The sequence below is a fragment of the Camelina sativa genome, chromosome 1 (genome assembly GCF_030686135.1).
Source record: "Camelina sativa cultivar CO46 ecotype springtype chromosome 1, ASM3068613v1".
NCBI lineage: Eukaryota > Viridiplantae > Streptophyta > Magnoliopsida > Brassicales > Brassicaceae > Camelina > Camelina sativa.
Window position 1 is genome coordinate 1,701,290 of NC_141880.1, and position 21,007 is coordinate 1,722,296.

General features: G+C 37.5%; 4 protein-coding genes and 1 pseudogene across 20 annotated transcripts; 3 read left to right on the forward strand and 2 right to left on the reverse strand.

The window, feature by feature from the left end:
* Nucleotide 1: 1 nt before the first annotated feature.
* LOC104707565 (conserved oligomeric Golgi complex subunit 2-like) lies at nucleotides 2-4,217 on the reverse strand (annotated as a pseudogene). Its single transcript, XR_015562891.1, has 12 exons — nucleotides 3,711-4,217; nucleotides 3,418-3,618; nucleotides 2,970-3,306; nucleotides 2,666-2,827; nucleotides 2,471-2,570; nucleotides 2,168-2,383; nucleotides 1,978-2,083; nucleotides 1,488-1,689; nucleotides 1,189-1,293; nucleotides 968-1,093; nucleotides 492-626; nucleotides 2-404 (listed from the first exon to the last, which is right to left on the reverse strand). The product of XR_015562891.1 is annotated as a conserved oligomeric Golgi complex subunit 2-like (transcript).
* Nucleotides 4,218-5,543: 1,326 nt separating this feature from the next.
* LOC104707369 (sodium/hydrogen exchanger 2) lies at nucleotides 5,544-10,398 on the forward strand. 3 transcript variants are annotated; one of them, XM_087460347.1, is made up of 15 exons: nucleotides 5,544-6,223; nucleotides 6,530-6,831; nucleotides 6,954-7,072; nucleotides 7,532-7,629; nucleotides 7,727-7,786; nucleotides 7,880-7,926; nucleotides 8,006-8,200; nucleotides 8,295-8,341; nucleotides 8,422-8,488; nucleotides 8,592-8,692; nucleotides 8,801-8,902; nucleotides 8,993-9,131; nucleotides 9,216-9,278; nucleotides 9,384-9,467; nucleotides 9,703-10,398. In XM_087460347.1, exons 2-15 carry the CDS (start codon nucleotides 6,646-6,648, stop codon nucleotides 10,039-10,041), a joined length of 1,647 nt encoding a protein of 548 aa, XP_087316473.1. In that variant the 5' UTR covers nucleotides 5,544-6,223; nucleotides 6,530-6,645; the 3' UTR covers nucleotides 10,042-10,398. The 3 variants fall into 3 exon arrangements, with proteins under 3 accessions (XP_087316473.1, XP_087316475.1, XP_087316478.1); XM_087460349.1 differs by having other exon boundaries at nucleotides 5,795-6,223; nucleotides 6,542-6,831; XM_087460352.1 differs by lacking the exon at nucleotides 5,544-6,223 and having other exon boundaries at nucleotides 6,332-6,831.
* A 406-nt stretch (nucleotides 10,399-10,804) lies between these two features.
* On the forward strand, nucleotides 10,805-11,907 carry LOC104707282 (acyl carrier protein 1, chloroplastic). The gene is made up of 3 exons (XM_019244423.2): nucleotides 10,805-10,852; nucleotides 11,346-11,468; nucleotides 11,554-11,907. Exons 1-3 carry the CDS (start codon nucleotides 10,805-10,807, stop codon nucleotides 11,677-11,679), a joined length of 297 nt encoding a protein of 98 aa, XP_019099968.1. The 3' UTR covers nucleotides 11,680-11,907.
* Nucleotides 11,883-14,227, reverse strand: LOC104707201 (protein CANDIDATE G PROTEIN-COUPLED RECEPTOR 2). Its single transcript, XM_010423533.3, has 6 exons — nucleotides 13,740-14,227; nucleotides 13,281-13,472; nucleotides 12,913-13,075; nucleotides 12,704-12,806; nucleotides 12,515-12,596; nucleotides 11,883-12,219 (listed from the first exon to the last, which is right to left on the reverse strand). Exons 1-6 carry the CDS (start codon nucleotides 14,022-14,024, stop codon nucleotides 12,142-12,144), a joined length of 903 nt encoding a protein of 300 aa, XP_010421835.1. The 5' UTR covers nucleotides 14,025-14,227; the 3' UTR covers nucleotides 11,883-12,141.
* Nucleotides 14,228-14,339: 112 nt separating this feature from the next.
* On the forward strand, nucleotides 14,340-20,280 carry LOC104707067 (uncharacterized). Of its 14 annotated transcripts, none has more exons than XR_015562826.1 (22): nucleotides 14,340-14,649; nucleotides 14,729-15,037; nucleotides 15,131-15,286; nucleotides 15,367-15,522; nucleotides 15,628-15,780; nucleotides 15,927-16,076; nucleotides 16,424-16,767; nucleotides 16,911-16,992; nucleotides 17,183-17,224; nucleotides 17,481-17,530; nucleotides 17,658-17,707; nucleotides 17,785-17,812; nucleotides 18,099-18,173; nucleotides 18,248-18,358; nucleotides 18,447-18,507; nucleotides 18,629-18,742; nucleotides 18,838-18,959; nucleotides 19,087-19,156; nucleotides 19,281-19,322; nucleotides 19,482-19,522; nucleotides 19,599-19,725; nucleotides 19,819-20,280. XR_015562826.1 is itself a non-coding variant. In XM_010423373.3 (22 exons), the coding sequence occupies exons 2-22, from the start codon at nucleotides 14,729-14,731 to the stop codon at nucleotides 19,932-19,934; spliced, it is 2,412 nt and encodes an 803-aa protein (XP_010421675.1). In that variant the 5' UTR covers nucleotides 14,346-14,649; the 3' UTR covers nucleotides 19,935-20,280. The 14 variants fall into 14 exon arrangements, 4 of the variants coding, with proteins under 4 accessions (XP_010421675.1, XP_087316233.1, XP_010421737.1 ...); XR_015562784.1 differs by having other exon boundaries at nucleotides 14,346-14,649; nucleotides 17,359-17,530; XR_015562750.1 differs by having other exon boundaries at nucleotides 14,346-14,649; nucleotides 17,468-17,530; nucleotides 18,451-18,507.
* Nucleotides 20,281-21,007: the final 727 nt, after the last annotated feature.

The following is a 21,007-nucleotide window of genomic DNA, read 5'->3' on the forward strand; positions in this document are numbered from 1 at the left end:
AAAAGAAAAGTAGGATTTTATTGTCAAATAAAGTAATTGAAAGAACATCGAAATATCTTTGGTACTTTTGTCAGCTCTCTACTATAACCTCTTAACGCGGTCTTTGTCATAAAATGAAATCAGATTCTAAAATCAGAGGATCTCATGGGTACATGCTGCCGACAATTTACATGTGCAAATGACATTCACTGCTCTAATTTTAGCCACCAATTATGCATTGCGAAAGAAAATACACTAGTTTTTATTATAAGTTATGATACCGCCATGTTGTCTGAAAATACAGTGCGCGCTCAAACACTAATTGTGTTTTGCCTATCCGCAGGTGCGACGCATTGCCAGAGGGAACAATAAGGCGGGATATCTGCTGGATTTAACCCCAGTGCAGAAATGTTTCGGCCATACTCCTGGTAAGATATTTTAACTAATGATTGTACTTCTTTCTAAAACTACTATTTCCAGAGAACGCAATGAAACATCATGAGGAGGGTTACCTGAAGATCAAGGAACAATTGCATACACATCTTGTCTGTTTCAGATACATTCTGGTCAGATAAACTTGATGCTGCACCTGCTCGTTTCTGTGCATTTTGTCTGTGTTTCTGAAGCACTGTCTCTCTTTTTCTCGCCTGCAACATATTTTTACCACCTTTTACTACACATAATCCAACCAAATCTACATCTTTATAGTATAATAAGAATTTGAATACGATTTTCAGCAATAAAAACTCTGGTTTTGGTTATAGCTACTAGGGTTATTTGTCTATTCAACTCCTGTTGTTAAAATCTATAAGATTTGTTTACTTTTTCATCAACAAATCTTCTTTTTTCTTGCATATTGAAAAATGATGAGAACATTAGATGTGTTTTCTATCTTGATTTATAATAGAGATAAATCTCAGTTATAAAAGCTAGGGTCTCACTCACTTGTTTATTATACTTAGAAAGTGTTTATAACGAAAATACTTACCTCGCTAACAAGTTCAGCAGCTAATTCATAATAACGCCTGGAAATTTCAGTGACAGTGCCAAGCAATAACTCCTCCCTTGTTTCGTGGGTCAAGTAATTTCTAGCCTTATCTCCCTCCAAAAAGGCCTATCAATACAAAATAATGCAATAATCCACACTTCAGAACTCATCAGTCAAGCAACTTTGAACTTCAAACCGCAACCCCAAAGCTAAATGAATACCTTTAGTGGACGCAATAGTCCAATGACGTACGGTGAGTGCCTGACAGGCAGTGGTTTATTAGGCATCATAAATGTTGCGGTTATCCCCCGCAGCTGCCTTAGGTTCTATAGGAAAGAAGAAACCATTTACCACTACGGACTTGAATATGAACAGATAGTAGGATAATAACTATAACCTATTCAACTATAAAGCAAATTGTACTCAACACTGTTCTACAGATGCTCCTTAAGGCAGTCAAAACAAATCTTGAAGTGCATAAATTAAACAAGTGGCCTTTTTGTTTTCTCCATGGCCTTACCTCAACAGATTTATCAACAATGACTTCAATTATTGTCTTGGTAACTAAAGGTAGGACGTTCTCTAATGATTCTCCACCCTGTAACATGCTCCTCCTAACCACATCCAGAACTTCAGATGAGCATGAAGATAACTGGTGGTGATATATGTCCAGCATAATTGCCACGAACTTCTGAGACTAGACAATGTACATCATGTAAAACCTACAAGGGAGGTAACATGTAAATATTCCGATAATATCAAACGATCAACCATATGATCTATATAACCAGAGTTCATGTATGTGTGTGAAAATCAGATAGTTCGAGTTTACTTGGTTAACACAGCAATTTTTTCACTCTATTTAAAAACAAAAGTTCACAACAAAATAAAATTGAAACCAGTTACTAAACTCCTACAGAACATAACAGCACCTTACAAAATTGCAGAAATCCCAAAAAAAGTCCGAAGTAAGTGGAACTGAGAAACAATCCACATAAAAAGTGACTTACATATATAAAGTCTTCTGCAGTGGCTAAAAATGCCCATTCACCTCCAGGACTCGGGCTGGCATTACTCTTTCAAGTATTCACCACAGATGACACCCAATTACAATATCTACATGTTATTAACACATAATCAAAATGAGCACTGAAACAAAAATAGTGAGAGATGATAATATTAAAGATAAATTTCACAAACCTCGAGAGAAGCTGCAAGGTCAAGCGAAGAAATTTATCAGCAGCAGAGAAAACGAGAACATCTTCTTTCCAGCATGATCGCAAGCTCTCCAAAAGAGTAACGCTCTGTCTGAGCATTAAGTTGGGCGAACTCGGTTTATCTGAGTCAGAATCTTGAATGAAAACAAGAGAAGAAGAAGTAAGAGCAGAATCCAAGCCTCCAGCTATCTCCTGAAACCTGAAATTATGTATTTTCGAGTTAGAGATCTGAGAAGCCCGTAATATAATGGTAAGCCAACAGCCAGTTATTATAATTCTCAAGTACCTCAGTGAAAAGTACACTCCCACATTCCATTGCTTCATGAATTCAATACATATAGATTCAGCTCGAAACTTGGTTACAGCAGACCTCGACGGACAATAACCTTCACGAAAAGTATATGGTATGACTACTCTGAAAATTAACTTTAAAAAAATTTCACCACCAAGCTCAGAGAATAGTGTAGATCAGTTACTCCACCTTCAAGATATGCCAAGAAATCCAAGCTTGCCTTGTAATTCTTCAAGAACTCGGTAGGCCTTCCAGGAGAAAATGCTCCTGGTTTGACTTTCTGGATTGCCAAAAGAACTTCTTTCAGGATTGAATTTGCCAAGAAGTTAAAGACATGCAAACCCGATTTGTCTGTTTTAACAGCAAGAAACCACGAAAAGAGTACAATGAGTGAAATATAAAATGACAAGAATCAGAAGGAAACAAATGTCCAATTATGATTAACGAAAAAATCTACAAAAAATATGATCACACAGAGATTTGAGTGTATTACCCGTTGAAGATATTTCTAGCAGCATTTTACAGTCCTTTGCAATAAACTGCTTGATCTGTTTGTAATCGTTTTCAAGTTCATCTCCAGAAATTCCAGTAGCATCCGCTGATGTCTCATGTGAAATAATTTTATGTATTAACGGAGCCACAATGGTTGTACGAAAAATTTCTTCTGCATTCTTGGTGTTATCAATGGCAGCATATGCACGTAGGCAGTTGTAAAGGACGCTTGTGTCCCTGTTGTTTAGCCCATCAATGAAGCAATGACCCAGGCTAGCATCCAATAACACACTAGCGCTCTGAATACTCTTCTCCATGTTCTCAACGAAAGGCAGGTTCTGTACTGACATAACAGAACAAGATAGTAAGCATCAGTTGTAAGACTTTCTACTATCTTCTGAGGGCTAACAACTACACTAACGATTAAAGAGTAAATGCATGATGAAGACCTGTGCATGAGCCATATAGAACTTGAGGCGATTCATTTCACTAGCGATTCTTTCCAAAAGCATGCTCTGGGTTTCTCTCATGGTTGTTCCATCTTGCTGCGTGGGGATTTCATCACTCATAGAACCCCTTACCAAGGAATTAGCATCCTCGTTTTGCCAATCACAAGGAGTAGTTGGTAGAACTTTCATAAGCTTTTCAACCTACATTTTACAATTAAGGATCAATCACGCATAGATCAATCACTTGCCCAGTGGAGAATTAGAAGATTCAGAAACTAAAAATCATGAGATACCTTGGAGACCACATGAAAAGTATTGAGCAACAATTCCAGAACCTCCCTGGAAGCAGCAGCATCGGAACGTTGATGCAATGCATTCCTAAGAGCGAAAAGCGCGGCCTCCACAGATCCACGAAACCTAGTGATCTTCTCACGGAGCTCAAGGAGAGGAGCGCGCATGCGGATAACAGCGGCATCGATATCCACGAGCTTAGTGCTCAAATTAACGAAATCTGCGTAGTCTCGATTGATTAGGTCAACAAGTTCGCGGTTAAGGGATGCTAGGTGTGACCGGAGCTGGGATTGGAGAGTGTCAAAGGGAACGAATGTGCGGAGCTCTGAGATGTAGGACTCGGAGTCGAAGCCAGGGGAAAGGAAGAGGGAAGGTTTGAACCATAGAGGATGGGAATCATAAGGATCCGAGAAGAATTCAGAGGCGGATCTCGGCGCTGACGATGGCGACGGCAACGTCGCGACCATACCTGACATTTTTTCGAGTCGCTGTTTCCTCTATGAGGGCCAGACACGGACTAAGATATATATATATATATATATATATATATATATGTTGGACTGCGTGCCGAATCCAAGTAATAGAGCTGAACTGCGTGTCGGCTTACGCAATTTTACTAAACCGGAAATTCTAAAATCCGGTTCGGTTTGGTGGGTGTAATTGAAAAATGAAAGAAACCGGCCTGATAAAATCCGAGGCGTGAACAAGTAAACCGGATTTTAGAATTTCCGGTTTAGTGACTCTAGATTATTCGCATGCTCTCGTAAGTAAGATCCGGTTAAATTTGAAAACGAAACAGCAGGGACAATCTCATGTTTGATGACTCTCTAAACTCTTCTTTGAGATAGCTTTATTTGCGGTTTGCTTGATACAACTTGTTGGATCTATCAACAAACAACGGATAGACGACATACAGTCTTTAAATTATTAGACACTAACACACCTATCATAGCAGCTTCAAATGATTTGAATCAAATCCAATGGCTCCTCATCTGTTGTGGATGTTGCCACTCCTCTAACGTTAGGTGCCTTTTGTCTTATGTTCTTAAGTACACACGCGGACGAGGACAATCTATATACTATTCCAAAAAGAGCTTTCATACGTCATATATGAGTAAAGGAAGTTTATTGTCAAATAAAATAGTAGGTTCACAGACTATTTTTGTACCTTTGTATGCTTTCTCTACAATTAATACTTGTTTAACGACGGGGAGCGCCTTAATTAGATCTTATATGCCGATTATAGTAGTATTGAAGTAAAACCGTTGTATTTGTATATTAGTCTCAAGAGATATCGGATCATCAATCATGGTTTCAGTATAAATGTTTTAGCTTTGAAAATGAAATAAATGTTTAATTTTGTAAAAAACTGTTGTCGGCAGAATAATAATATAGTTAGAGACCTTTTTAGTACATATTAACAAACTACACGTATAGTTAATAAAAATGCCAAGTTTCATATTGTCACTATCATGGTTCTTAGGAATGTTGTGTAGTGTAGTAGTACGTCTTCCTCTTCGATCGTGGACTAATATCGAAAATCATACTGTGCTTTTGAAAATGACGAAATTAAAGAAATCTAGAGAAACAATGGAAACCGGTAACTACGAAAAAAAAAAAAAAAAGAAGAAATGAATCACACAAGAAATGGTGACAACGCATTGGTATCATAACAAAATTCATGAGATCTCCGTTGAACACAAGATCCATGAACTTTTGTCACCTTCTAGGTTCAGACCCCCACAAACAAAGGCTAAAATATTGATCTTTTTTTCTTCTATAATTTTTTTTTGATTACTACAATAAGTAAAATGATTATCATCTACGTTCTGCTTAGGCTAAAATAGCAGCATCTTCCTTCCTATGGGATCCAAAAAAATATTGTTTTCCAACTAAAAACACACAAGAAAAAAGAGTAAAAGTGTTTGTTGCTATTAAAGTGTTTGTTGCTATTAAAAATATATGAGAGAAAAAAAAACAAAAATATCATCTATTGTAAATTAAAAATTCAGGAGATTTACTTGTCTACGACGAGGTCCACAGTAACTCAGATAAAAATCTAGCGTCCAGAATGATCTAGCGAATCAAAATAACGGCTATAAAGCCGCCAAATCGTTTAATTTTTTATTTCCTTCTTTTTTTTTTTCTTTATAGTTATTTTACGTTTGCGTTACGAATCCTCTTTTCACCTCTCTCTCTCAACGCAATCACCCACCCTACACGTGTTTCTTCTTCTGTTCCCTCAGTCTCGCTGTGAAATTGTTGTTTCTCCGGGCGAAATCAAAAATCCTTTTAGCTTTCTCTTCGGGTGTTAATTCGTTTCTTTTCCAATCGCATCTCCGTTTGTGCTTTTTTGCAGGAACGAACGTTTAGCGGAATCTCGGGTTTAGCTTCGTAGCTTTGCATTTTTTGTTTTTGATCTTCCTCTGTATCTATCTATCGTCCTTCTCTCGTATTGTTTGTGTCTTTCGCTGCTGCAAATCACAAATATCCTAATTCCTTGGAAGCGCTTCAGGTTTGCCATTCGGATTTCACCCTCTTTGTATTTTTATATTTTTATGGGTTAAGGTTGTGTTTTTGATTGCTTGAGAAAACAATAGTGGTGATTAAGTTATTAGACCTATTTTTTTTTTTTTTTTTTTTTTTTTTTTTTGATTCGCATGGCTCTCACAAGTTAGGGTTTCTGATGTTTTTCATTCATAAGTTTTGCGATTCTAGATTCGTTGCTTTTCTTCTACTTAAACAGTTTCAGATTTTGCTTTCATTGTGAGATCCTTGTGCGGTTGCTGATTCTGAGATTTTGTTTGGTGTTTAATAATAGTTAGTAATACAGGGAACTGTTGAAATGGAGGGTCCGGAAAGATGAGAGATTATTAATAATTTGCTTTCTCAAGATATAAATTTTTGAAAGAGTTAAAAAGAAAGTGGTTCAGGAAGATGGCAATGTTGGTTTCTCTTTTCGATTCTGTTACATCTTCTAAACTGTTATCGGTGTCAACCTCTGATCACGCCTCCGTTGTTTCACTTAATCTCTTTGTCGCCCTTCTATGTGCCTGTATCGTGATTGGGCATCTTTTGGAGGAGAATCGATGGATGAACGAATCCATTACTGCTTTATTGATTGTAAGTTCACTTTATCCGTCCCATCCTTAGGCGTAGAATGTTATTGATTATTATAAATTTCTTACGATATTGTCATATCAATGATTCATCTTTATTGACTTTTTCAAACAATTTGGCTGCAGGGGCTTTGTACTGGTGTCGTCATTTTGTTGATTAGTAGAGGGAAAAACTCACATTTGTTGGTTTTCAGTGAAGATCTTTTCTTTATATATCTTTTGCCACCCATTATATTCAATGCAGGGTAAGTTTCTACACCTAGACTGATCATTTGTTTCTTGCTTTCGATGACAGGTTCATAGTTTTTGGTCTTAGTTCTCCATTTGACAGATCTTTTCTTGTACTAATAGTTTTGGTTGGGTATTTTGTACAATAGAGTAGAAACAAAGAAATATCCGTTTATGTTCAGAAATCTTACTGAGAAACGTTACATTAAATCATTCTCTTAAAGATATGCATTATTGCTGATTCTATGAATATGCTTCCATACACCTGCTTTGGAAGTGTATGTGATTGTGACTGCAGAATAGGACGTGGCTATAATGTTTATCATCAATTTTAGTTTGATTTTATCTACCTGTAAATAGAAGGGTCCTGCCATGTCCTTGTCGTAATTGCAGACATGTTGAGATTTTTTCTTTCGCACTATGTTTTCAGATCTTTCTCTGACCCACAGTTATTATTTCTTTGTCGTTGTATATAGGTTTCAAGTAAAAAAGAAGCAATTTTTCCGAAATTTTGTAACTATTATGGCTTTTGGCGCCATTGGGACTGTAGTTTCCTGCACCATAATATCTCTAGGTATCTTTCTTCTCACTCCCTGTAACTTGGCCCTGTTAAAAGCTTATTTCGGATTAGTAATTGTGGATACTTAATATTCTTGTGGTGTTTGAAACAGGTGCAATTCAGTTCTTTAAGAAGTTAGACATTGGGACCTTTGACTTGGGTGATTTTCTCGGTAATGCGTTAACTAGTTTTCCTTTTATTTTATTGCTATACTCTATTGATATCTGTTCCTGAAGACTCGATTTATTTTGTGTTTATTGATCAGCAATTGGTGCCATATTTGCTGCAACCGACTCTGTATGCACACTACAGGTAATGTGATTAGCCAAATTTCAGAAGTACCTAGAGGCCCAGAATCAAAGTGTATTAAACATGTTCCTTTGTGATACAGGTTCTCAATCAAGATGAGACACCTCTGCTTTACAGTCTTGTATTTGGAGAGGGCGTTGTGAACGATGCCACATCTGTTGTGCTCTTCAATGCAATTCAGAGCTTTGACCTCACCCACCTTAACCATGAAGCGGCTTTTAAATTTCTTGGGAACTTCTTCTATCTGTTTATCTTGAGCACCTTGCTTGGTGTTGCAGTAAGTCCATTTTCTTCTCTCTACTGCTCTTTCTCCTGGCTACCACTTAACACCATCTACAACTACAAACTCTTTGTTGTTCATCGTTGTGCAGACTGGTCTGATAAGTGCTTATGTCATCAAGAAGCTATATTTTGGAAGGTAGATAATTCGCTTTAGCTTCATACTGTATGTGCATAAGCCTGTTCTGTGATGTGGTCTAAATTGGGTATATATCTTAGGCATTCGACTGATCGAGAAGTTGCCCTCATGATGCTTATGGCATATCTTTCATACATGCTTGCTGAGGTTAGATTCCTGGAATCCTTATATCACTTCCATAATTTAGGCATAGAGACACTTAGTTTTATCTTGACAACACGTTATTGATGTTATTTTGTTTGGGTTGCAGCTATTCACCTTGAGTGGTATTCTCACTGTATTTTTCTGTGGGATTGTGATGTCCCATTACACCTGGCACAATGTAACCGAGAGCTCAAGAATAACTACCAAGTAATATAATCTACATTTTCTCCATCTTTGCTTGAAGACAAACAGGGTTTCAAACATTTTCCATCTTCAGTACTTACTTACCTTCTATGCATATACACGATGATACAGGCATGCCTTTGCTACTTTGTCGTTCCTTGCTGAGACTTTTATTTTCCTTTACGTTGGAATGGATGCATTGGACATAGAGAAATGGAGATTCGTGAGTGATAGGTATGGACACGCAGTAGAAACATAAATTCTCTTTTTGTTCATTGAATATTTGCATAATCACCAAATGTTTACTTGTTTGGTTTTGGACAGCCCGGGGACATCAGTTGCAGTGAGCTCAATTCTAATGGGTCTGGTCATGCTTGGAAGAGCAGCTTTTGTTTTTCCTCTTTCCTTCTTATCAAACTTGTCCAAGAAGAATCAGAGTGAGAAAATTGACATCAAGCAGCAAGTAAGAATAATCTACTTTGCCTATTGTGTTCAAAGTTTCTGAGGAATGTTGATGCTTATTTGTCTTCTCTCACCTATTGTGTAGGTTGTGATCTGGTGGGCTGGTCTAATGAGAGGTGCTGTATCTATGGCTCTTGCCTATAATAAGGTAAACTGAAAGCTTAATGGATAGCAAACACCACATGGTGATTGATGAATATCTAACAGATATCGTAACCTCGTTACATTTATATCTCTGTACTCTCTAATGCAGTTTACAAGATCAGGGCACACGGAACTGCGGGGGAATGCAATCATGATTACCAGTACTATAACCGTTTGTCTTTTTAGCACCATGGTAAGATATCTCCCACTCAGGTTTGGAATACTGGATGCAGTTTCTCTAAAGATAAACCAGTCCAGAAACCGAACCAAATCTTAATATGGCTAAAAAAAATTTGCCTTTCTGTATACAGAAAACCAAAACCAATTCCCTTATATATATTCGGGATCATTTGCACCAAATCCTGTTTTAGTTTATCTGATACGATTACCGGACATCTGACATGTATATTTGTTTCCACGGGTTTCAGGTGTTTGGTATGCTGACCAAACCGCTGATTAGATACCTAATGCCACATCAAAAAGCGACCACCAGTATGTTATCCGACGATAACACTCCAAAGTCAATCCAAATCCCACTCCTCGATGGCGAACAGCAAGATTCATTTGAGTTACCTGGGAGCCACCATGACGTGCCACGACCAGACAGTCTTCGCGGGTTCCTCATGCGTCCCACACGCACTGTCCATCACTACTGGAGACAGTTTGATGATGCCTTCATGCGTCCTGTGTTTGGTGGTCGCGGTTTCGTTCCCTTTGTCCCTGGTTCTCCGACTGAGAGAAGCACCCATGATCTCAGCAAACCATGAGGGGAAAGATTACATAAACTTAATTAGAAAAAGCCAATAACTTCTTCGTCTGCCTCCTTATGTTCACTGGTAGTGGTTGATGTAAAGGATTTTTTGGTTCTTTAAATTCCTTTATATTTCTTATGTAAATTTATTAATTGAAGAAGCTTCTTACATTTTGAGAGACGTGTGGGGATCGTGTAGAATATTACTTTTAGTCTTTGTTTTGTTTAACGAAAAAACTTCACTTTCTGTGTTTAAGTTTTTGACTGATGCCTCCTGGGGTTTGTTGTTGTTGGTCAGAACTTGGATGGAACTTGATTGAGATTGCTTTAATCTCACGATTCGTATGTGATGGTTTGTTACGGTTTGGTTCAATTTTGTTGGTCAAACTACATAGTTCGGTTTGTTCAGTTTTGTTGGTCAAACTACATAGTTTGCGTATGTGTTGACGTTTACCGATGGGGTTGGAAGCCGAGTGGTATATTTTGGTTAGGACCGGTTTCGTTAGAATGTAATGTAAGAGTGATTTAATTAGTCTTCGAAATTTGGAGAACCGAAGTAGTAATAAACCGGTTAATTGGGCACGAGGACATGCCAAATGGGCTGAGTCAAAGAAAGAAGCAGGCCCATGTGATTGTTGTGAACGACGTCGTGGTGGGTGTAGGAAGCTTATAAATGAAAGCAACTACCAGAGGAGTTCACGCTCTTTGTACACTCCGCCCTCTCTCCCCCCCCATCGCTCTATCTCTCTCTCGACAGATCTCTCGTGATTAACGAAACAATGGCGACTCAATTCAGCGCTTCTGTCTCCATGCAAACTACTTGTCTGGTAATCAAACCCTTCTTCTCCATTTTACAATTTGATATGCTTTGCCTTGGAGATCGCTTTAATTTGATCATTTTTTTTTTTGCCTCTGATTCATATGTTTTTTGTTGTTGTTATCGTATAAAACCCTTGACGCATGTTAATTATGTGGAGCATGGAAGATCTTGGTTATAGTAAAGAATGATTCTTTATTATTATTATTGTCTGATTATTTATTTCGTCTGAATAGTTTGTGATCTTGGTGGACCACTTGGAATTTAAAAATCAATGATGTCGTGAGATTTTATTTTGGTTTGGTAATCTTAGATCTACAGTGAATTGGAATTATGATTGTGGAAAAGAATGTCTGCTTTTTGGTTTTGGTTGTTTGTGCATACCATTCAGTCAGTTAAAGAATTTGGTTTTTGAGTTTGATTGCATTTTCGAGTATGTTTGATTGCATTTTCGAGTTTGTTTAAATACAAGACTTGGTAACTTACTTATTTGTTTTTTGTAGGCGAAACAAGAGACCATAGACAAAGTGTCTGAGATTGTCAAGAAGCAACTATCACTTGCAGCAGATCAAAAAGTCACTGCCGCTACCAAATTTGCTGAGCTTGGAGCAGATTCTCTCGACACGGTATTAAACAATCTTTAAACAGACAGAGCTTGTAATTAATACCTCTTAATTCTTGATTAACTGAGTGTTTTTTTTTTTTTTGCAGGTTGAGATAGTGATGGGTTTAGAGGAAGAGTTTAACATCCAAATGGCGGAAGAGAAAGCACAGAAGATTGCAACAGTGGAGCAAGCTGCTGAACTCATTGAAGAGCTCATGCAAGAAAAGAAGTAATTTAGTATTTTTACAAGCTGCTACATAACAAAAAAAAAAAAAAGTAAACGACAAAAAAAAGAAGGCTTTGGGTTTGTTTTCATTATGTTTTATCTTTCTGTCATTTTTAATTAATGTGTCAATGGAGTCTATCTTTGTCCTAATGGGTTAATCCCTGTATCCACTGATGTCACCTTAAACTTTTGGTATCCCAACGAATATCATTTACAATAAATCTTTCTTTCTCTCTTTCCAAAATCCAAATGCCCAATGCGAATCATGATGCAAATGCATACGACTATATACGAGAGACGGAAGTATTTTATATCACAATGTACAGGGGAGTCTCCATAGTCTTCGTATATTAACATACAAGTCAAGAGTAGGTCCAACAAGGAAGTGACAGTAGCTTGATTTTTTAGTTTTCCTATTCACCTTGTATCTACAGATTCAGAAGATCTCCTCAGGCAGGGGTCTTACTTATTATTCCCAATCGGCGTCGAAGAATCCAGCATCTTTCATCTCTGAATAGTAGACATTCTCCAAATTCAGATCTTCCTCCTGCAGCAAAGCCAATTGAAATTCAGCACCAAATCCTGATCCAGCTATAACACACCTACCTAAAGGGGTGTGTTTTGGTGATAGTGATGGACATGGTATTATGATGATGCTATAATGATAAAGAAGGTGATGGTGCTATAGTGATAAAGAAGGTGATGGTGATGGTTCTATAAAGTGATAAAGAAGGTGCTGGTGCTATAGTGATGAAGGTGGTTATTTATTGAATGTTTGTGGGTACATAGATATTTATTTTATTATGTAGAGAGAGAGAGAGATGTTAAGATGAGGGATTTACCTGGAAAAAGTCTGCAAGAAAAGTAACATACAAAAGAGGAAGATAGAAGGCGTGGTAACAAACACTTGTGATCCCATACAACCTGCAAGTGCAAGCATTCAATTTTTGTTTTCTAGTGTTAGAAACAAGCGAAATCTGACTAACTGATTTTACTCTTTTGACTGTGAGGATTTTGTTTAAAGGGTTTACCATAATCCAAAATGAGCACCGTTTGCCGTAAGAGCACATGCAAATAGGGAGAGACCATTTAAGGCGAGCATGACACTTATGTACTTGTAGAACGCAGGTCTTGCTGTCAAAACAGAATATAAAAAACACATGGGATGAGTAACAGAACCCGTTGAAAAACTATTGGCTTATGCAACCATAAGGAAGATGGGAGGGGTCGATGTATTTACCGGGTAGTCTCTCTCTCCACTTCGAGTTGTACATGAAGAATATCATCCCATAAATGCCTGCTAGCAAGAGCTTGTGGATGACCCATAAGCCCCATTTGAGCTTTTGTATACGTTCATTGTTGTCGATAAACAATGGTACCCCAAATCCAAAGAGATAAATTGCCTGAAATGACGAATGAAAACCCTTAATGACTAAACTGATGGTGTAATATTGTAACTAGACAGTATAAGTTTGCGCTGTAGTATGAAATTTTTGCAGAGCTAAGTTCAGGCCTACATCAATACCAATATACCTCCATGAAGGTTTTTCGATCTATCTTTCAGAAAGTATATCAGTAGATATCTAACAGTTATGAACACAATGATACCTTGAGAAGCAAATCAAGACCTATAACAAGCCCTGAGATGAGGAAAGTTCGTGTTAATGCTTCAGCACCGCTTGCATAGTTTCCTTGGAAGAGAAAGGCTACCAAGCTTACTTCCAGAAACAACATTCCAGAAGTTGTGAACAAAGTTAATAGATTCCAAATCACTTCTTTCCCAGGAGTGCATTCCCATGCCTAAACACATGAAAAAAGTAAAACAAAAACAAAATCTGGAGTAAGCAAATGATCAAGAAGGTAAGACAATTCGTTTTAGGCAGCTTACACAAACACAGAAGCTTTCTAATAACCAGTGTAGAGGAACAACAATGTTGAAAGGATCGCAAAGTTTATACCTTTACTAAGCCTAAAACACTCTAAAAGCTTTTCTTCTTCAATCTAAGTTCTCATCTTTTTACACGCAATAAAAAAAAAAAAAAAAAAAAACCAAAAAACTTAACAAACCTGAAGGCAACACCAAGCAAGATTGAGCAAGCTAACAAGCCAGAGACAACCGTAATAGGCGATCATAATATACGATCTCCGATTCGACAACTTCGACAAGCTCTTCTTCGCCTCATACGCTAAGTAAGCCACGAATAGAATAGATGCTAATATCAGAACCGTGTTGTGCAAAAAGCCATGACACTTCCCAACCCATCCGCCGATAAACCCCTCGGTGGCCGTCGAATTAGGGCTTAGCCGTGAAACCAGGTAAGGTGACTCCGCAATCTCGCCGAGAACTCGCATTTTCCTCAAATCGAACGAATCAGAAACCCAAGTAGAGCCACCTCAAAGGAGTAGAATTTAAATCCCTAATTCCAGAAAAATTGAGATTTGATGTTCACGATACAGCAGAATTCGTATGATCTCGTATATTTCTTCTCTCTGGTGACCAAATCAAAACACTGAGGAAGCAAACACAAAAGTTTCAGGGTACTATGGGTAATTACAATACAATATATGAGTGGAAGGTGTAAATTAAGAAGTTAAGGTACTATTGAGAAATATATTAAAATATTAGGGAGGAAAGTATAAATAAACAAGAATAAGAATGAAGAAGACGAAAGCTTTTTTTTGTTTTTTTTGTGTGTCATTGTGTGAATCGGACCGTTGAAAGGCACTCGCCAATTCTGGCTAAACGACCGGATCGTTTTTTTTTTTGAGAGAAAAATTCGGTGCCATAAATGGCGAATTTGTTCTTCGATTTCTGGATTGAAACTTTCTTAGACATTTCCGTTGAATCTAATAATTTCTGTTTGGTTCACGCGTTTGAGCTTCTTTTTTTTTGTGTTGCTTTTCGATTTTTCTGGATTTCACTTTGCTGTGATTTCCAAAATTTCGAGATGGGTTTTTAGGAACAGAGATAAATTTGGTAACTTTGGTGTAATTTTGAGTTCTCAATCAACCGATGTGAATGTGAATGTGATGATTGATTTCGTTAATTTTTGTAGATGACGACGATGAGAAACGCGAGACCTGTTCACGTTAGGAATAAGAGTACGGAACCAGGAACACCATCTTCGCCTATGATGACGTCTCCTTTGATGCATCTTCATACACGTTCTGGATCCAATGCTTCGAGTGCTAAGAAAGCTCAGACAAAAGCTGCTGCTCAGAGACTTGCGGCTGTCATGTCAAATCAAACAGGGGACGACGAAGACAGTGATGACGATCTTTCCTTTGACTATAATGCTTCCTCCTCCGGTACAGGCAGCATTGGACTCGCTGCTGGAAGATCTCATCCTTCTCGCTCTCCAGTGGTAATTTCAAATCATCTATGTGGTAGCTTTGCTAATTTCTCAATTTGTCTCTTTCTAGGGATTTTATGTGATACTGTTTTTCTTGAATGACAGGTAAGGAACCCTATTGCAAGGCGTCCTCAGAGGGCAACTCCACAGTTAGCTGATGATGATAATGATGATGATGACTTTTCAGTGGATGTATCCAGCACCAGACCAAGTATTGGACTTTCTAGTGGAAGAGCAATGAGACCTCAGTCTCCTGTGATGGTTGTTTTAACTTCTTTTTGCTTGCCAAATGTTTCTTGGCTTCAACTTCCTTATTATGCTAATACCCTTTTTTCGTGCAGACTAAAATTGCACCCCCGAGACGGACGCCACCAGCTAATGAAGATAATAAGAATGACGACGATGATGATGATGATGTTGTTTCAGTAGATTATACAATTGGTAGGCCAAGTATTGGGCTTGGAAGTGGGAGGGCAATGCGGCCACAGTCTTCTATGGTATTGTTCCGATTCTTGAAAACTTGCTGACTGTAGGTTTTGTTCATGTTTCTCAAAATTTCAACATAAGTTTAACGTCTAGATTAAATAATTTGGAAAGCACAGAACAAAAGCCAGCCACAAGGGCGTCCGGTGATGCCAGTTCATCAGCCAGCAGATGACGATAACGAAGATGATGAGACTCCATATGTTTATACAAGTGGCATTCCAAGTGTAGGACTTGCTGGTGGAAGGGCAGCACGGTCACGTTCTCCTCTGGTATTTACTTTGTTAGACATTATCGATTTAAAGAATTTGTGAGTCATGTTGCTAGCAGGGAAATTTCTGAAATCTCTTGCTTTTTTCATACTATTTTTCGAGTGTGTTCTTGCTAGTTAAACTTGACCTATCACTGTGTACTACAGACAAAAACCCCTCCATTGAGGCATTCACAAGCATTAGCTAAGTCACCAGCCAATGGAGACGGTGATGCTGATTTTGATGAGTCGTATACTAGTGGCATGCCAAGCATAGGACTTGCAGGTGGACGTTCAATGAGACCTCGCACTCCTTTGGTAAATTTAGTCTCGATAATGTAACCTCTAATAGTGAATCATGAACTAGTTATCACTAAAAAATGATATTTTGTCAATCAAGAACCAGTTTGATATTTTAAGACATGATAGCTCTAGAACACTGTTTATTGGTGTTTTGAAGATTGTAATAGTATCACCATTTCATTTGTGTTTATAAGCATTATGGCATTAACCAGGAAAGAAGAGTGTGTAGTTAACCGTTTTGGACTATCTGCATCAGCATTAGATGTTTCATGCCTCAAAGTTTGTAACTCATTCTTTACTGTTAGCATCAGTTTTGTTTTGTTGCTTTTACGTCTTCTGAAACTTTGTCTATTTTCCATTAGTCAATTCGTACTAAGGAACAACCTCAGACCGGACTTCCAACTTCAAGTAGCCGATCCACATCATACGAGGATTCTACAGAACCTTCAGCTATTTCAACATTGACGAGTCATCCATCTCAGACAACCAACCAAGTGGAGCAATCTGCATCCGCTCGTTCTGTAGTCTCTAACAAATCATCCCAGTCTCTCAGTGCTCTGGATCAACCTCCATCAGCTCTTTCATCTTTTAGTGGTCGTCCAATACGGACAGTTCCTTTAATGCCATCTTCGGTGCCTATATCACTTAAACCAGTGACTCCTGCGTTTCAATCCGACACGCCAACCAATCTTCGAAAAGACAAAAGGTAACTAGCATATTCAAACTAAGTGCTGGATATGTTAGAGGATGCTCATTTAGTCATCATTGTTCACATCTGCCCACTTCATACACATTCACCTACTCATGTATTTAAAGTGTGATCTTAGTTCAGTGGTTTCTGTCCATTAGCAGGTTTTCCATGGATTTGGGAAGCTCTGGCAACTTAAGAGAGTTAGGCAGCCAACGTTCTACTTCAGCTTTGCAAGATGAGGTTTGCTTTCTTCAGGAGCTGATAATATATTTTCATGAAACGCATTAACTAGTTCAGTCTATATTTTCGATTTCTGAGTTCCTGGTTATTTTGTCTCTAACTCATGCCTTTTCCTTTTGTAGATTTTTGTGGTTAGAGCTTTCCTTACACTTTACGCTTTTGATTCCAAGATTTTTCGTTTTCATTTCAGGTTGATATGCTACAAGAAGAAAATGAAAGTTTGTTAGAAAAGGTGATGGCAGTAAATTTTCACAGTTTGTGTCAGTAGGCATTAGTTACTTCGTTTGATGACATCTCTCCTGAAATTACATTGGCGAATTTGAGAATTCTCTATCTAAATTTTGTCGTGGATGTTGCTAATCTCAGGGAAAAACCATATCTTATGTGTATCAGTCTAGCAGATTCTTTGTGAAGTTAGATAATACCTGTACATTTTACTATAGTTTGCATCCCATCCTAATTTATGCATCCCCAGCTTCGACTTGCAGAAGATAAGTGTGACGAAGCAGATGCAAGAGCTAAGCAACTTGAGAAACAGGTAAGCAGATGGTTCATGCCTCAGAATAGCATAGAAGTCCCTTCTTACGAACTGTTTGTATCATTAGTCTGTGTTTCTTTTCTGGAACTTTAACTACATCTGTAAACTCAAAGCTGCTTTTTATTAGGTTGAAATCCTTGGAGAAGGTGTTACTATGGACGCACGTCTTTTAAGCAGGCAAGCTTCAGTTTATGTGCAACTTTTAGTTGACATATGCAAATTTTCTAATTCTGTGAATGTGTTTCTTACTTCAGAAAGGAGGCAGCTCTACAACAGAGAGAGGTTAGTGTCCGATCAAGTTTCTACATGATCCCATACATTATTTTTAAATTATAAAGTTCTAATAATTATGTCTGCCTACCATCATTATCAGCAAATGAAGTGTCCAAACGTGAATTCAGTAACTTGCTTCTGCATTTCTTAATACAACTTATTTCTCCATTTTTGTATATGCAAAGGAATTTTTTCAGTGTAGATGGTTTTGACAGCTGACTCATTATGCGTTGTGATATTAGTTTAGATCTTGACAATCAAAAGTAACATAATCCACAAAACCATTTCTTTTCAGGCTGCTTTGAGAGTGGCATCACAAAATCATGGAGGAAGGAGGGAAGATGTTTCGGCTCTTCACACAGAAGCTGAGGTACTTCAAGTTTAGGTATTTTGTTGTTCTTACTGGCATCTGTACTAACGTTTTAGATCTTGGTTTGGATTTAGATCGCTAGGGATGAGGCAGCATCTTCTTTAGAGCAGCTTCATGAAGTTGTATCAGAGCTTAATTCTCTTAAGACCGTGACCAAGAGATTGATATTGACTCAGGAGGAAATGGTACGCTACTGTTTAAGGTTTATACATTTTGTTTCCATTTAGTGTCTTTTCATGTCGATATCTTCTCATCTATAGCTCTTTATCTTAGGAAGAGGTTGTTCTGAAGAGGTGTTGGCTTTCACGTTATTGGGGCTTATGCGTTAGACATGGTACTACCTTGACTTCTTACACATATTATAGTCTATAAAACAGATCTTTACACTGATATTACTGTAAATTTCTCTAAATATTGTACATAATGGGCTAAAGTTGGGCGAAATGTTGTGGCAGGCATTCAAGCGGATATTGCAGGAGCAAAGCATGAATACTGGTCATCATTTGCACCTCTTCCTTTAGAGATTGTTCTGTCGGCAGGAAAAAGAGCAAGGGATGGAGTTTCACAATGTAATTCTTTCATCTTGGTGCAGAAATTTAACGGTAGATGTTTAGTATTATTCTGACCTCGCTCGTTCTTACCCTCTGATTTCCCCACCAAGCAGCTAACAACACTAAAGGCGAAAGAGAAAAATCATTAGAAAATCTGCAAGAAACTTCTGGGGAAGGAAATGTCGAAAGCATGATTTGGGTTGAGAAAGGTTTGCGGGAGCTGGCTTCACTAAAGGTGAGAAAACTTAACATAACATGAGAACTTTTCTTGTCGCCTCTATCCATTTTTTAGAAGCAAAGGTCTGTAGTTAGATGGTTATTCAAGAGGGTTTTAAGTATCATCCGTTGCTCTGTCTTAAAAGGTTCAGGAAGCCGTTGCGTTTGTCATGGCTCAAAATAGACGGAGCTCATCATCAAAGTTTTTTGTTTCAGGTGATGATGACCAAAGATCTACGTTGAAACGATACTTAACTTGTATATGCATCTGCTTGATGTTTCCTTGAACATATACTATTAACCTTTTCCTAATCCATATTTTATTTTCCAATATTCATAGACGAAGTGAAACTGCCAATGGATGGTCAATTTGAAGCCTTTGGTAAGTCAATAATTTCTACAACATGATGTTTTTGTTATTGATCATTATCACACGAAGCACTATTGTGATCAGACCCTAAGCAAGGTCATGTCATTATATGATAAAACCCTGATTTTTTTCCCTCGAACGTTCTTTATGCATTTTGGTTGTCCCAATCAGAGTTAAGCGACGAAGAAGTTGAAGATGTGAGTTTTAAACAGGTAAAGAAAATCACATCACAATTATCAGGTAACGTTAGGTGTAAGTGTGACCATCTCATTGTGGCTTTGGATACAGGCATGGCTTTCATATTTCTGGAGAAGAGCTAAGAACCATGATATTGAATCTGATCTAGCGGAGGAGCGTCTCCAGTATTGGATAAACCAAGGGACTCGATCTGCCACGTCACAAGATGCTGTTGATGGTACAGTATTCTTTACTCACTCTCACTGACATTGAGATGTATGCAAATAAAAGCAAACATAAATATGAATTTGGGTAAATTTAACGGGTGCAGTTGAAAGAGGGCTAATGGAGCTGAGGAAGCTGAACATAGAGTCACAGCTCTGGCAAAAATCAAGGAAAGGGCTTGACCATGAATCCAACCCTTCTCATCTTGAGCTTTCCTTCTGATTAGTGCTCTCCTTGTTCCTATCTTTTCCCCATTTCCCCTCTTTACACACAACAGTACCAAGAATAAAACTTAATTTTCCCCATTTCCATGAACCATATCGTTTGCTAACTCCATTGCTTCTGCTCTCTATCCAGTAAATCCAGTGCCTTCATTAAGCACAAGATAATTACTTTCGTTAGGCCTACATCCATTTCCCACAATTGATTCCAAAACATCGATGGCGTCCTCGATCCTATGAGCTTTACAAATTCCCAAAAGAACAATGTTGTATGTAACAACCGATGGATGAGACCCTCTAATACTGTACCAAATGTTACAAACTTAAAGACTCGAGTTCTGTCAACATTTCTTTCCATTTCTTTACTTAGTTTTCATTTCTTTCAAAAAAAACGCTCTCAGGTTTCTAGAAATATGAAACGAGACAAAACAAAATCCAACGGAATAAGCGAGAATGGGATTGGTAAATGTGAGAACTCATAAAAAGATATTAGTGTCTCAAATTAAACTTATGATTTTTTTCACATTTATTTCTTACTTTTTGTTTATATATTGTTTATGTTTTGCTTATCTTCTTCTTAATAGTTTTGTTTTTAAACTTAATTCATATGTTTATAATTATAATGTATTGACAGAATTCGTAATCAAATATAATTTATCTATAAATTAAATTCATTAAAAACTTAATTTGGTTAAGATACTTAAGATGTGGCGGAATATTATTAAGCTTTTTTTTTAATCTTAAAAAAAAATCATTAATAATTCAATTGAGATGTAAAGAATGGATCTGTTATGTTATACAACATTAGTATTCTATCGAAGGTCTCTTTTTAGATTTTGTCATTGTAGATGATATCTACATTAGGAATGTCTTCTTTACATAAACTAAACAACTGCTTCACGCTAATTCCTCATATTAGTCTTTTCTGCTCTCTCGTTTACACAACATTAGTATTCAAATTCACGCGTAATTCCTCATCAAACAACACCTAATGAGTTGTGTTGTTATCCCACTTTTACCATTATGGTAAAAGTGGTTGTTGCATACTTGCATGAACTTGTACTGCAAGTTCTC

Coding starts and splice junctions, on each gene's coding strand:
- LOC104707369 (XM_087460347.1), top strand. CDS start 6,646: ATGGCAATGTTGGTTTCTCTTTTCGATTCTGTTACATCTTCTAAACTG. Junction 6,832..6,953: donor CCATTACTGCTTTATTGATT/GTAAGTTCACTT, acceptor ATTTGGCTGCAG/GGGCTTTGTACTGGTGTCGT. Junction 8,489..8,591: donor TTTCATACATGCTTGCTGAG/GTTAGATTCCTG, acceptor TTTGGGTTGCAG/CTATTCACCTTGAGTGGTAT.
- LOC104707282 (XM_019244423.2), top strand. CDS start 10,805: ATGGCGACTCAATTCAGCGCTTCTGTCTCCATGCAAACTACTTGTCTG. Junction 10,853..11,345: donor CCATGCAAACTACTTGTCTG/GTAATCAAACCC, acceptor TGTTTTTTGTAG/GCGAAACAAGAGACCATAGA. Junction 11,469..11,553: donor GAGCAGATTCTCTCGACACG/GTATTAAACAAT, acceptor TTTTTTTTGCAG/GTTGAGATAGTGATGGGTTT.
- LOC104707201 (XM_010423533.3), bottom strand. CDS start 14,024: ATGCGAGTTCTCGGCGAGATTGCGGAGTCACCTTACCTGGTTTCACGG. Junction 13,076..13,280: donor GTCTTGATTTGCTTCTCAAG/GTATCATTGTGT, acceptor TCGTCATTTCAG/GCAATTTATCTCTTTGGATT. Junction 12,220..12,514: donor TTCTTGCAGACTTTTTCCAG/GTAAATCCCTCA, acceptor GCTTTGCTGCAG/GAGGAAGATCTGAATTTGGA.
- LOC104707067 (XM_010423373.3), top strand. CDS start 14,729: ATGACGACGATGAGAAACGCGAGACCTGTTCACGTTAGGAATAAGAGT. Junction 15,038..15,130: donor ATCCTTCTCGCTCTCCAGTG/GTAATTTCAAAT, acceptor CTTGAATGACAG/GTAAGGAACCCTATTGCAAG. Junction 16,993..17,182: donor CTTCAGCTTTGCAAGATGAG/GTTTGCTTTCTT, acceptor TTTTCATTTCAG/GTTGATATGCTACAAGAAGA.